This window comes from Stegodyphus dumicola, chromosome 2 (genome assembly GCF_044657685.1).
Source record: "Stegodyphus dumicola isolate Sdum_Otavi_A_Nest chromosome 2, ASM4465768v1".
Taxonomy (NCBI): Eukaryota; Metazoa; Arthropoda; class Arachnida; order Araneae; family Eresidae; genus Stegodyphus; species Stegodyphus dumicola.
Genome location: NC_140769.1, coordinates 75,515,949 through 75,531,064, shown reverse-complemented (window position 1 = coordinate 75,531,064; position 15,116 = coordinate 75,515,949). Strand labels below are relative to the sequence as shown.

General features: G+C 30.9%; 1 protein-coding gene across 3 annotated transcripts in view; it reads left to right on the top strand.

The window, feature by feature from the left end:
* Window positions 1-15,116, top strand: part of LOC118185709 (proprotein convertase subtilisin/kexin type 4-like) — a 553,482-nt gene that overhangs the window by 354,044 nt on the left and 184,322 nt on the right. For all 3 annotated transcript variants that reach the window (XM_085810775.1, XM_085810774.1, XM_085810776.1), the window contains exon 3: window positions 7,732-7,857. In XM_085810775.1, coding sequence (XP_085666901.1) covers window positions 7,732-7,857 — 126 coding nt within the window. The remainder of the gene's footprint in view (window positions 1-7,731; window positions 7,858-15,116) is intronic.

Below are 15,116 nucleotides of genomic sequence, written 5' to 3'. Positions count from 1 at the left end.
ATGCATAATGGCTCCTTAAAATTTTAATTTTCTATCCTACTATTAATGGAACTAATTTATCACTATAATCAAAATGACTCAGATTTTCTTTCTTTAACTGATGTCAAAAATACGATGATTATTTCAAAATTCCTGTGGATGATTTAATTGTTCTCAAAATTTTCTATTCATTTATTAAATGGTTCAGATTAATGTTTTTGTTATCATTATTTCAAACGACTTTTTAAATCTTCGGGAAAAATGTTTAAATCTTCATTCAACAAAATTATATTTTTAGATAGATTTTTATGGAATCAAAAATTCTGTAAGATAATATTCATTCACACAAGATATTAACTTAGTATTTGCTCATTACTTTACAAGTATTCGATGAAGCCTTTTAGTGTAACATACAGGTTACATAAGGAACCATTTCATTTTAACGTAATATTCCATAATCATATATTTTATTTCAAAAAATATCATATTTTGAAAATATTGGATATTGCAATGGATTTCGACTCTTTATTCCAATACACAGAATATAGAAACAAAAATAGGTTTATTTTTATTTGAAAACTATCCAAAAGGAAAATAAAATAAAAAATAGGTAAAATTTATATTATTGTTATTTTTAATTAACTAGTTGTGAAGGTGCAGTCCTCTTCTTCTTAGGATTCAAAGCATGGCTCCTAAATAAAGAAAAAATCACATTCGTTAGAAGTACATAACATATTCTAAATTTGTTATGTGACATTTTAATTTAGAATTTCTTCATAATAATTGCATGCACTTGCACATATTCCAAATGATTTAAATCTTTTTTTAAATTAAATAATTAAATTGCAAACAAGATTCCTTTTGGTCCTTTCATGAAATCATAAATTGCATGTATCATCCATTTTTGAAGCAAAAAAAAACAGTACAAATTTAAATAATTCAGAAATATTGCAGAAAATAATTTGAGGTTTATTAGATATTTACTATATTTATTTGTAATATAAAATAAATCTGTAAAGTAGTTTTAATAAAGATCAGATTTTTTTTAAGATTAATTTCTCTAGAAATTGAAATGTATTAAGGTAGCACTTCTCAATCTGTGGATCATACAGCTTGCCCTCATGGTCCTCCGAAGTTTCCAAAGGAGACAAAAAAAATTTAGTTGAAAAATCTTAGAGTTTAAAAAGTTACATATGACAATCATCTATCACCTTTTCTCGTAAGATAGACATTTTATGAAATTTATTATTGGTTACCCTACTTACAGACTTCCCACTCAGTCTTAGCAGTAAAAGATGGATTTAAAGCACTATAACTGTGGTACTTACCACCATATATCCAAATATACTATCATATATCCACTAAGACTGTGGTCTTACCATCATATATCCAAATATAGAAGAGCCATGCAAGAATTACAAATCATCCTTCTCATTAATAATCTTGAAATATTAGAAATATAACTTTTCTTCAATGGACTTAATTATGAAATATAACGGATTTTAATTATATATTAAAATATAAGTGTACTAGTAGTAATATATGCTAAAAAATTGCTTTCGAAGGGAACAGCAGCAAGGTGATTCACAAATTATGATAATTCACATAATCTCTATTCGAAAAAAGTTTGAGAAACGCTGAAACAGGAGAATAATTAAATTATGGTTAATACTGGTAATTTCAGCCATATGCTTTAAGCTTGATGATCAACATTAAAAAATTCTCAGAAAGTGTTAGATCAAAAACTACTTTTCCACATAATATGAACTTATACGTAACAGCATTTAATACTTAGCTCACTGGCAAAATATACGAAATTTTGAAATGCAAGTATATATATATATATAAGGCCAATAATATAGTTATCAACAATTAATGCATGAACTTCAATACTTACACAATTAACAAACACATGAACAATGATGTTACATGCATTCATCCTCTGAATTAACTAGTCAGTTTGGGTATTTTCTATCTTAGATGTCGCAAAAATTGATCGTGGATTTAATATTTTAAATGTTCCTCTCATAGACATTTTAATACTTGTATTTTTTACATAGAGTGTCATCTTTAGTTTTACAGATATTCATTTGTTCACTTATTACGATTAAGTTTTACAGACAGAACAGATGATACCTGATTACATTAAGTGGTATTTAAGACAAACTTACTTACTGGTACTTAACACAGTTGCTAGAAATATATTACATAGTGAAAGACAGGGTACAAAGTCAGAATCTGAAAACTTATTGACTTACACTAAGCTATTTAATGCTTGAAATATTTATGATTAGATAATATCTTTTACATCATCAATATCTAACAGTGATATGATATACTTTAAGTATACAGTAAAACCACTCTATAACTTTTCCATAATTTTGTACAATTTTGATATTTAATGGAGGTGGTTACTTCACAAAGCATGATTCTCAGTGATAATTAATATCAATGTTTGTATCACCAGAATACTTGACATAATCACTTAAAGAGGTATAGTTGCTAAGGAAGGTTTTTCTATACTTTAAACAATGGTTTACATATTTTAAAAAGTATATTTTTCTGACACTGTTATTTAAAAAGTGTACAACTCCTTCTACTCTTAAGCATAAAAATTTGAAATTTTTATGCTTAAGAATCATTCATTTAGTTGTAACTTACAGGAAGATATCTTAAATGCCTAAAATGTTTTAATTTATGAAAAACAGCAGTTAGAGTATATTGAAGGGTGCTCCCTGTATTATCAAGGGAGCGCAAGTTTGTGCAATTCTCTGATGTTTTCTTAAGTGAAAATAGGTCGATGTGTACATGGATAAAGTCAAGGGAGTGCGCGATGCCAAGTTTGTACAATTCACAGATTTTTTTTAAATGAAAATAGGTCGATGTGTACATGGATACCGAGTATGTGCAATCTGTCTTCGTGTAGCGGCGGTTTTTGGCACACAAATCGTCGCTACACAAGCCAAAATAACATGGTCAAATAATTGCACAAACTCGGTATCCATGTACTGCCAAAAATCGCCAAATTTTGCCAAGGGGCACCCATAAATATGCTTTTACCAAAACAAGCTTTAAGGCATACTGTCAATTACATTTTAAATTCCAGTGATTTTTCAACACTAGTTCAAATACTCTAAGCATATGTTTGCATAAGTTACATAACTTTTGCATCAGCAAAATTTATAACTTAGCAAATATGAACTATGAAAAAAAATATTTGAGCTTACCTTGACCCTTGGATTTACTAAATCTATGACACTTTTAACGCCAAAGAAATTCGATGACCGAAAATACGCGATGATTTATTTAATCTGGTTTTAAAATGGGTCATTTTAAGTTTGGCTATATCAACAACATATTACTCAGTATTGTTGGATAGTGAATTTGTAATTCTTTTTCATTCTTGAAATATATACACATGACAGAATTGGAATAAAAATTTTAGGTTTTTCAGATGAACTCATAGATTGAACTAATATGTTGAATTTTATCAAGTAGTTCTTAAAAATACAACCAACGATTAATTAAAACCAACTGCAATTCAAATGGATACTCTTTGTCAAAAATGAGCAGTAGAACTTATTTTAAACATTCAGCAATAAATAGTTTTCTGAATATATTTTTTAGCGTAACGGCAGTTTCAAACATAATAAAGAGAACAACATTCATTCTAATGAGGATAATTTTGAAAATAATTCACATTAAAATATATCTGAAAGAGATTTTTAAATGAAAAGATGACACAAAATAATTATTTTCAAAAAATACATGTTATCTCAGATATAGAAGAAATTTGGCATTGAGCTGAGTATTGAAATTAATATATGCAACTGACGTATCATTACTAATATTTCCATGATTTGATATTGAATGCTATAACTATTAAATATTAGCAAATGCATTTTATAATGAACTTTGCACCAAAATTTATAGTAAATTTATATGTAAATTTACATTGTAAGTACTAGAATGAATGTTGTACCATTTTATTAATATTTTACTTTTCAACAAGCATAAAGGAAAAAATAGAATTTTTTTTCTTTAATGTTCCTAGTATGTTACATTATAGTTAAAAATATGTCAAAGTCACGGCATTTCGATTGCCTTTTGTAAATGTTGGTTATAATGTAACTTAATAGATGCTTTATAAGTTGGTAAAGACTGTCCTGGATTAAAACTATCTTTAACACAAAAAATAATATACATTGAATACTTTTACAAATATGTAATTGCTATCCGACTATATAATCTTTTAAGGCGAACTTATCGCATGTATTAATGAAATGATATTCCATTTTTAATGTATGTTAAGTTATTTTGTCGAATTTTTTAAATATATTACATTTATTTTTTCTTTTTCGTTGAGATTAATAATAACATACATAGTGTAATAATGCTCTGAAAAATATTCTAAAGCAGTTCACGCTGGGATTAATGATAACATGTATGGAATAATAATGTTACATCTGTCAACAAAATGAAAAATATGAATATTCTAACACGATATGTTTTAAAAGATACATAAATATTTAACATGAGAAATTATTAGACTATAGATAGAACATTAATATTAAGCTTATTTGTTTTTAAACTAACATATTAACAAATTTGTTTGTTTATAAATATGAGCAATTTAACTGCAGACACCTGCAGATGTAACGAATAAAAGTTGTTATTTTACTAAATGGAACACAAGCTCTGTGATTTGAACTCTAATAATAATTCAACACAGGTTTATTTAGGAGGATTAGAATTATAAGCTAAACATTAAAAGAATTTAATTATAGATAGTGTAAAGAACATAACAAATACATTACATAAAATTAGTAAAATACACGTCAAACACTATTTCGAACTTACCTCGACCATAGCAAAAATAATGGCTAACATGGCGACTATCGTTGAACTCTCCCGCTAAGACGCTGTTTTTCCACCTTCTTCCTGATTGGTTCTTCTCTCTCAGCCGTTTTAAGCCACGTGATCACACGCTACGGACAAAATCCAAGCAAAACTTCTTGAAAAACTCCTGTAGAGTTTACAGTTTCGTTTGGTTCTGTGTTCGTTACAGGTATTTCCTTCGTAATTGTTCGCATTTCTGTAACTATACAAGACTTTTGTCTGTAAACTTCGAGGTTTTTTTTTACAGTGTACGTGTTCGTAATAGACTGATTACACACAGGTCCTATGAAAGGTTAATAAAATTTATTTTATCAAAAGTAACATTTCTGAATTCTAAAACTTTCTACAGAAGTCCTCGTACAGGTGTTTACAGTATCACAGGGTACAATCAGTAGTTACTGTTCAAGTTACTAAAAACGTTAAACACATTACAAAACGCATCCAATAGACGAAGCTCAATACTCCGAAGTCGCTCTGAACTACTTGTAACTCACAGCAACAATTCAGGTCAGATGCTCTCTCCGGTGTTACATAAGTTTCATCCGGTTGTCGAGATATTTTTAGTACTTTCTGTTTCTCTAAATTACTGGAAGGCATATGAGGCCGAATACAATTACAGCGACACAGAACACCAATTACAGTTATTCGGTTATTATGCCTATTACAGTAATACAGGGACCGGACCAAAATGTTCCCAATTAGGCACCAATTGGCGACTTTGGACGATTTTTCGCCACATTTTTTTGCCAGCTTGGCGATATTTTGCCAAATTAACAAGATAGCCATTTGCTCAGTGTTAAATAGACTTGCTCCCGTATTTTTACCCTTCCCACAAGCTTCGCTTCTTTAGATTTTTATGTTACATTTTACAAAAGAAGTACAGCAATTCCGCATATAATGTCACCTAAATTATCTATCTATATACAAAATTCGTAACAATATAATTGTTTCTCGCCTTCGAGCTTTTGTTCAGATGAATAAATCTTTTGCGGAAAGGGATATATTGCTTATTCAGAAATGAGTTATTCTTTTTTGATATTAATAAATAAATTTTTAAAAGGTTTTTATGACATAAGCTTTTATTTAAAATTCCTAAAATAATGCACTGAAATTAGAAAAGCAGTTTATCATACAGTTGAATGGGAAGAAGAGATTAAATAAGTTTCTTTAAAAAATTCATCTACAATTTTATATCACCAGTAGTAAAAGCATGATAAATTTATGAAGATGATATCTTATACTTTTGACAATGCAATTCGTTAATAGATTTCATTATCTTAGACGCCTACGTTTTCCTTACTTGTGATATAAAATTGTAAATAAATTTTGTAAAAAGTTTTACTTAATATCTTTTTCCCATTAAACTATATGATAAATTATTTTACTTTCAGTTAATTAGTTTTTTGCTATTATTTTCAGTGAAACGTTTTTAATCAAAATTTTAAACTGAAAAATAATTTTTCTAATGATTAAATAAATAAACAATTCTTATATCTAGGAATGTGTTACTTCAAATGGTATATATTATAAAAGAAGTTTTACTGAAAAAAATCATATTTCATATAAACGTCTAAGTTTGTTTTCAGCTTTATCTGATGATGCAAACAGTGATACGATGGTTTTATTTTGTTCGCTAAACGAAAACTTGTGATTCATCACAAGTATAATACGTATTCTCATCGGCAGTATCTCATCTCAAGTGAATATGTATTCTCATCCTCAATAATGAGTGAGTGTGCAAAATTTGAGCTCCATAGCTTATCAGAATAGGGGTAATGATACACAACCTGGAACACGAAAAACCGTTTGTCCCCCCTTCTGTTCCATACTGTAGAATATATTTTTAATGTAAAAATCGCTCCATTAATATTTTTTGTCATCCTTGTTTTAAAGCGGATGAAGAATTTATTTTATAATCTGTGAAAGCTTCAAAACTTTGCTTCCGATATGATTTCAGATGTTGAAATTTTTAAATAATAGACGTCAAATAGCCGGAATAAATTGAGCTATTTGCAAAAATTCTCCCGAAATTCAGATATGTAGCTAAAAATTGTATTTAAAAATTTTTCCCCCTCTGTCTGTCCGATAGTGCAAATATTTAAATTACGGCGATTTTGTTTTGTTCGTTATAAAAAAAATGAGCGAAAAAGCGTTAAAATATTAAATTAAAAACTATCTAAATCGACTTTTGAAAGAACTCTCTTTATCACATTGTATTTTCATCTACAAACTGTGTGTATACAAAATTTGAGTTTATATTTTTTTGAGGAAGTAGTTCCAAAATCCATGCTTGCTAAACTTTTAATCAGACCTAGTGAATGAAACAAAAACTTATAGAAAGTTAACAACAACGAAGGGTGAAAGGAAATGAGCAACATAAGCCTCAATTTCTGGTTTATGTTAGCCAGAAGTATGTAGTTCATTTCTGTTTTCTGGTAGCATAACCCGTTTACTTCTGGTTTCTGTTTCACAATTTTGTTGTTGTTGTTATTATTATTCTTGAAATGCTATAGAATTTGTGCGGGTTCTCTTGAATTCCTGAAGTATAATGTTAAAAATATATTTTGGAAAACATTCGCTATTTTTAAACTTGAAACAAAAAAAGCGTTTCCTGAGATATGCTGAATTATAACAGCTTTGCAAAAATCTTAAGTGCTTCCGTGATCAGCAGTTTGGAATACCAATTGAAGGGAAGGGCATTAGTGTTTTAATGATTTTGATTTCTTTTTTCAATGCTTGTATTCTGTATGTATTAATATATTATTGTTAAAAACTTTTCATACGTCTAAAATTCTTAAACACGAAGTTTTAATTTACGTGTATATACTTTATATAAAATTATTTCTTTCCCAGGTAACTTGGTTTTCTCAACAAGTGTTGAAACGACGAATAAAACGAGATTTTAAAGAAGATCCTGAATCCGAGAAAGGAATCAAGATCGCCCTAAATGACCCTAGATGGCCTCAAATGTGGTATTTGGTAAGTCTGACATGATGTAAAATTTTGCAGCATTTTGCTCCTTCTAATGTTTTGGAATGTGAGAAAAAATTATAATTAAATATCAAACTAAAACGGTTTTATGTAATTAAATTTAGATGCACTAACGATATTTCAATCATGATGTAATTTAGAAATCGTTCAGTAAACACAAGAGTTTGCATGATGAATTAGCATAAGAAATTAGATTTAGCAGAATTTTGCTTACAGAGTATATAGATGTATTAAAAATATTGTAGCGATAATGTAATTTAGAAATCTTCGGTAAATTGGGAAGAACTGAAAGTTGCATAATGAATTAGCGTAAGAAACTGAGTTAATCGAAATTTTGCTTACAAAACTGTTTTTTAAAGTCGTTGGCAAAATCCAATAAATAAAGTAAATGACAAAAATATATGATGGTTTGAAAAATGTTAAGTCGTGATCTTGAAGCACAGTGTTGAAGAAACTTGTATTCGTGGCAGAATAGTTAAGGTTTTATCTTATATACGTAGGATAGTATATAAACTATGTGCAGAACTTAAGCAACAAATTCATTTTTCAATATACAAACATGCAGTACTTGAAAAGGGCATTTTGAAATTAGTGCTGTGAAAAACGAACTTTGTAGAAAGGTGATGTATATGCAAATATCAGCATCATGACGTGAGAAAATATCTCAGGACACGCAAAACGCAAGGAGTCAGCGCAGTGTAAGATAACTTTAAAAAAAGAAAGGAAGACGCATTTTCAGGCGTTCTTTTGCAAGTGAAAGCGAGACTGTATACAGCCATTAGATTATTATGAAGCAGGAAACATGGAAAATGAGCAACGCCCTCGCCGGGACTTGAACCCGGACCTTCCGAATGCGCGCCGAATGTACCGAGGACTTAAAAAGAAGGGCTAGTTCATAAAGCTTTTCCCCCTGAAACAGGCGGTGGGGAGTGATGACGTAGCCATGATGACACTGAAATAGTATGTATGTCGCATGATGACACTGAGCGCGGAGATGCAATTGACAACATAGAAATTAGCGTTTTAAATCTGAAGAACCAGCGTTTAAAATGAGCTGTGTGTGAAAGAAAGCTATAATTTAGAAGAGACAATATTACTGCAGCATGCATTTTACACTTAACATTAAAAAAATTAATAGTACTTACTCAATTTTAAAATAACAGATAAAATGCGCTACTCTTATCATAAAGTTCCCTTTGTTTTTAAATTTGCAGTGATTTTTTTTTCCTTTAAATGCCTGTTTATTTCTAATCATTTCTTTTATCTGCATGTTAACTAAGAGAACTGTACTACTGCTTCTAAGATAACTATAACAGCTATTTAAAATTAATCAAGAAACAACCTTAAATTGGCATAGTTTTCAAAATTTCTGCTAATCTAAGTTTGAGTTTTGACATATTTTGCTCTCGATTCAATATAATAACATATATTTTTTTAAATAATTTTGTAACTTAACTTCAATATTACATTTAAATAAATGCAAGAACGATTGTTATCCTAATTTAGACAAAACAACTTTACTCACAGTACCTAAAAAAATTACTTAATTTTTCAAAAGTGGTGGTTAAGGAGGCAGGTTTTCTTATGCCAATTACTTTAATGCTATATTATTATATTTTATCTAGATTGCTAAGCTAGCACGAAATCGAATCAATAATAACACAGGATACAATAAAAATAACTCTAACAATAATTTAACAAAATTAGTTCTCATTTGAAATATGGTTTACGCTATTAACTTCTAAAATGTCATCTAGAAATATTTCAAATCAAAACATATTATATATGCTTACTTGTACAGTCACAATGCAACTACAAGTTGTTGAAATATTATTTATTGGCTACCACATTCGAACCAATCCACTTTTTTGCCTTTTGGGTTGCTTTTCTTTGGGAAAAAACAAATGCATTTCTATTTAAGAAACGTATTTTACAGAGCTCTTATGACATTGCAATGTGAAATAGTATTTTCACTAGTCCACCTGATTTTTTCCTTCTTTTCTAGCAATGCGTCAATCTGCGTCTGTGTAAAAATATGCTTTAGACGTTTTTCCAAATTCCCCGATCTGTGTTTTTTTTCCTAAATTACGCTGTTTGGGATTTTAATTTCTGAATGTCCGTTACAAATTTCTTTCTAGATGTCCACCTTCTTTGTCGCTGAGCAAACATTCTATAAAATTTTTCTTTTCTCTATTTTTCAAAATTTTATTACAATTTTCCAAGGATATTATTTTGTTCTTCAAATTATCAATACATTCTTGTTTATCTTTACACTTAGGTCATTCAGGGTTATTGTCACTTAGGGCATTGTCACTTGTGAATTTTATTTCAAAATCATTCACATTTGATTTATTATTGTCAGCTTCAATTTCGTTCTCGGCCTCAAAATAAATTTTATTTGGGCTTAATTCGTGTAGTCTTTCAAAAGCACTCTGCATTAGTTTTCTTTTCAAATGTCTCCGATTTCTCGATGTTATTTCGTTTACTGCACACGATAAATTTACTTTCGGCACAGTATTGCATTTCAACAGTTTCTTTTGCGGCAATGCAAGCAAGCGATATCATCTTCATAATCACTGCACAGAAAATGTTCGCCGCAAATTTTTGCGTTTTTCACATTAATAGAATCCTGTCTTTGACATTTATGTATCCATTCTTTCAACAAAAGCAAATTGTCCTTTGGGAAAGCATGGAATACAATATCTTTCCTTTCGTATTTCTATATAAGTGTTACGGCACGTTGCTGCAGCACAAGAAGCCATATTACATAAAGGATACTTTAAATATAGAATTTAAAAGGTAAACTGAATAAAACTATATATATATGTATATATATACACAAATTATTACATATTTGCATTATTAGAAAACAAATATGTATGATTAAAATTAATTTGGGATATGCGACCTCCAAAAAATCGTCTCGCAACTGAATGAAACTACAGTTTTAAACGCACGAAATCAGAGCAGGTGCAACTCAGACACGTCAGATTACTTCCAGTTCACCCCCTCCATGAGACTCGCGTCGGCGAGGAGTCGAACAAAGAAATGACCTAGCCCTTCTATTTTTCCCTGGAATATACTACCGCTACACCACGAACATGAGGAAATTAGTGAGAAAATACCATATAACTGTATGTGCAATATGGCTACAATAATATCAGGGCGCCTTAACACGTGATAGACTAATTGGCAAACTTGAGGCGGACATAGTCTGACGCGCAACAGTTTGGAATTGATAAAAGTGTGGTTTCACAAGCTTGGAAAGCCTTCCAAACGAAAAGTACAGCTGTAAAATATGATAACGGTGGCCGGCCAGTGAAAACAATAGTGACTGATAACCGTTATTTCGCCCCCCCCCAGCTGAAAAGAGATCGAAGCCTGACAGCAGGCAGCATTGCTCAGCAGCTGCGCACTTCAACCAGATGACAGGTGTCCCGGTTTACTGTGGCTAGACAACTTCATAAAGGTGGTCTATTCGGCCGCCGTCCTGAACACTGCACTGGTAGTTTCGGTTCAGGGGTCCTAATCTCGGCGAACGGGCTACCTACATAGGCGTTTTCGTGGTTTTCCCTATCTGTAACGTGTATAAGAGCCAGTTTCCCTCAGAAAATCCTTCACGAAAGCATCCGTTTCCTTAGGCGTGTAACCCTCGAGAACTTTTTCATAATTAAGTACACCAACCAAACCTGTGCAATGCATACCATTGACAGCTGCCCATCAGTGGCATAGTTTACAGTGGTGTAGAGACAACACCAAAGACTGGACACATCATCAATGGAGTCACATTCTCTTTGGCCAATGATAGTCGTTTCAAGCTGAAAAACAATAATAGGTGCCTTTCGATATGTAGATTAGTAAGGACACGTTTCCAACCCCCTAACATCAGGGAAAGAGACCGCTAAAAGTGGTCCTGACGTCCTTGTACGGGGAAGCGTTATGATGATTTGCCGACGCAGCTGCACATTTTCGTCAGACGTTCACTTACCGGAAATCGTTATAGTGTGATGAAGTTATCCTCTCCCTCATGCGTCTTTTCTGGAGTGCCATTGGTACCGACTTTGTTTTTATGGATGACAAAACGCGGCCACACAGGATTCATGCTGTTGAGGAAAGTAAAGATATACACAGAATGGACTGGCCTGCGTGTTTCCCTGATTTAAATGCTCTCGAACATGTGTTGGATACTTCAGAAAGACGCCTGGTGACGCGGACTCTACCCTAAGAACTTTTTAGATAATCTGGTGTCGAATATAACTGTATGTGCAATATGGCTGCACAACTGTATGTGCAATATGTGCAGACGGTGTAACGCAACCTTAGTAGTTAAGAGAGACCATTACTCAGATTCTTTGGTGTTTTGTTCTCTCCAGTGGTAAGACAGTATGTTGTACCAACACCTATTCTATCAATAAAACGTTTTTGTATTTGATCCATACTGTAAGCGTCATACTCTTTTTTTTTTCGTTACTATGCTCTCCTCATCCTTTGAGTATATTATTATGCCTCCGTAGTATGAATAGTGTTTCTTATAGTTGATATTTTGCGGAATTATGGTCAAAATCAGTTTTACACACTAGTGTATATCTTTGTCTTTCGTGATGGTAAATTTACGTTAAAAAACTTCTGTATGTAATCACATAGATACCGTCATATATGCTATTACGTTACTCCTATTTCCAATTATATGGGAAAATTAGTATAAAAATATTAATGTGACGCATTTTAATCAGTAGCAACCGGTATTATAAAGCATAATTACTGTGTGATCTCTTAAATGAAATGTTATGTGAATAGCAGCTAACGTTAAAAATAAATAAATAAAATAAAAAATAAAAAAATAAATAAAAATTGGAGTTTACTAAACTGTTTGAAAGCAGTAGACGCAGTTCTTAAGACTATTATTTTTTTTTTTTTTTACTTTTTAATCTGATTGATTTAAATAAAAATACATTCGATTCATCATTTATCCAATTAAAAGCATTAAACGTTTTTATAGAATTACATATTTTTCACTTTTAAATATACAGAAAATATAATAACGTTCACATGCATATGTATCTGATATCCTATGAAATGTTTCACTATTCCACCTGGGCCATCTCTATCGATAATATGTACTAATAAACCATATTAACCTTTCAGACGATTGTTAAAAACCTGAAATCTATAAGATTTTTGTAATAATAATTTAACTGAACAAAATGTGAATAAAAATTGTGCAGCAATGCATGAAAGAAATTGAGCGAATTATTATTGTTTTGTAATATATGTTAAACTACTTTTTATATGTAATACGTATAAGTTATTTAAAATGCATGTTATGCCTAATAATTATTTAAAATTCAACAGAATTCAAAGCATTGTAGGGTAATTTTTATATATCAAGGAACATTGATACACACCCCTCCCCCCCTTTTTTAACGTGCAGAAATCTTATATGATAAAAGGCGAATGTTGTTATTTTTTAGATTCCTGTAATACAGTGCACAGGATGTTATACAGCCTTATCATTATTATATCTAATTTTATGATTTGCATTCTGTGACCTGTTTTGGTATTAGGTGAATGAGTTTTAAGGCATGAGTTCTCTACTTTAGTTATTTTATATATTATTTATATTTTTTTAGTTATTATATAGACTTTAGTTCTTATTCCTAGCGTTAGCAGTGATATCAGTACATTGGTTAATATAGTTCAGAAAAGAGAAAAAAGTATGTGTGTGGCGTTGACCATGCAGCTGCCAGCGGGCAGTATTTTAAAAATAATAATGACATTACTTTTAAAAATAATAATGAAATTACTTATCTTGTATAGTAAAAAGAAACATCCAGGTGAAAAACTTCAATAATATATTTTATTATTAAATGTTTTGATCCTTCCTTCTTTGGGACGGGCATTCTGAATTGCTAAAAAAATTATTGTAACCTCGGCATCAGTTGTGATTCCAAAATACATTACAAACGTAAAAAAGATTATATTTAAATGCATGTTTTTTTCTTACGAAAATGAAAATAAATTGACATTGCAATTTTAAACCACTGTAGCCGGACCCATCTGATCAAAGTTGTCGTTTACAAGTAATATTACTACGTTTTGTCTAACCGTTAATTAACTAAAGTATATTTGCTCTTTCAACGGAGACTCTCATTAGTTTTAGAAGTGCATAGAATGTTTCTATATAGTCAGTATTTATCTTGGGTTGAATGCTGTCTAAATTTCAGTGAAACTGTCGTGTTTTTTTCGCGTATATTATTTTAAAATAACCTGTGTTATTTTTAATAGATTGCTTGATAATACAGCTCTTCAAAGTCGATTAATAATTTTGAAAATTTAGTAACCTACTGAATTTTCTCCTTGTCATCTTAATAAGTTTACTTTTACGATCGGATTAAAAAACTGCCATATTTTTGTCATAAACATGCGGTTTGGATATTAGAAACCACCCAGCGATAAAACACAATTATCTTTCTTTCTTTTTTTTTTTTTTTTTTTTCTATCATAGCATGTGCGTGGAAGAAAAGAAAGTTTTAAAAAATTCTCATTCCGCTGAATATATTTCCAGCACTGCAGTTTTCGCCTGATGTTATTTACCAGGAGCCTTACGACTGCTATTCCATGCGTTCCCTGATGCCGTTAAAAGATTGCGGCGACCAGAAGAAGCGAGCCGTGTCTCAGATAGCAACCCATTGCTTACGTTCGCTTATCTTAAAGCTTTGTGGGGTTGCCATAAGGTCTAGAATAAAAGAGTATTCTCTTTTTTAGCCGCCAAAACAGTCCCCAAAGCCCACAATATTGCTTACGTTTTGAGCAAATGTCATTATGACTTTCTAGAATGAGCACATTCCGGAAATACCATTGCATCTTATTGCATTGCTTAGGAAACGATCTCGGAATGGCCAATATAACTGCCATTGCTTTAGTAAATCTCAGATAAAGAATGCAGCATATTTGTGTACTTATTATAAATATTTTTCACATTTCACTCCATATTAATTACTAATTACAGAGATAAAGAATAGGTAATCAGCTCACATGAATTACAAAATATCAAGGTAAGATTTTGTAATGAAATATTATGCATCCTACACCAAGATATTGGTTTTCCCCTAGACGTTTGTTTCAGATCTGAGCTGAGATAGCAACCAATCTGCTTGTTACCCAATGTACGGCCTAATTTTATGAAACTGTAGGAGTTAGTCACGAGTTTTGTTCCCAATAGTTGAATTGCTGATCGTGCAATAAGT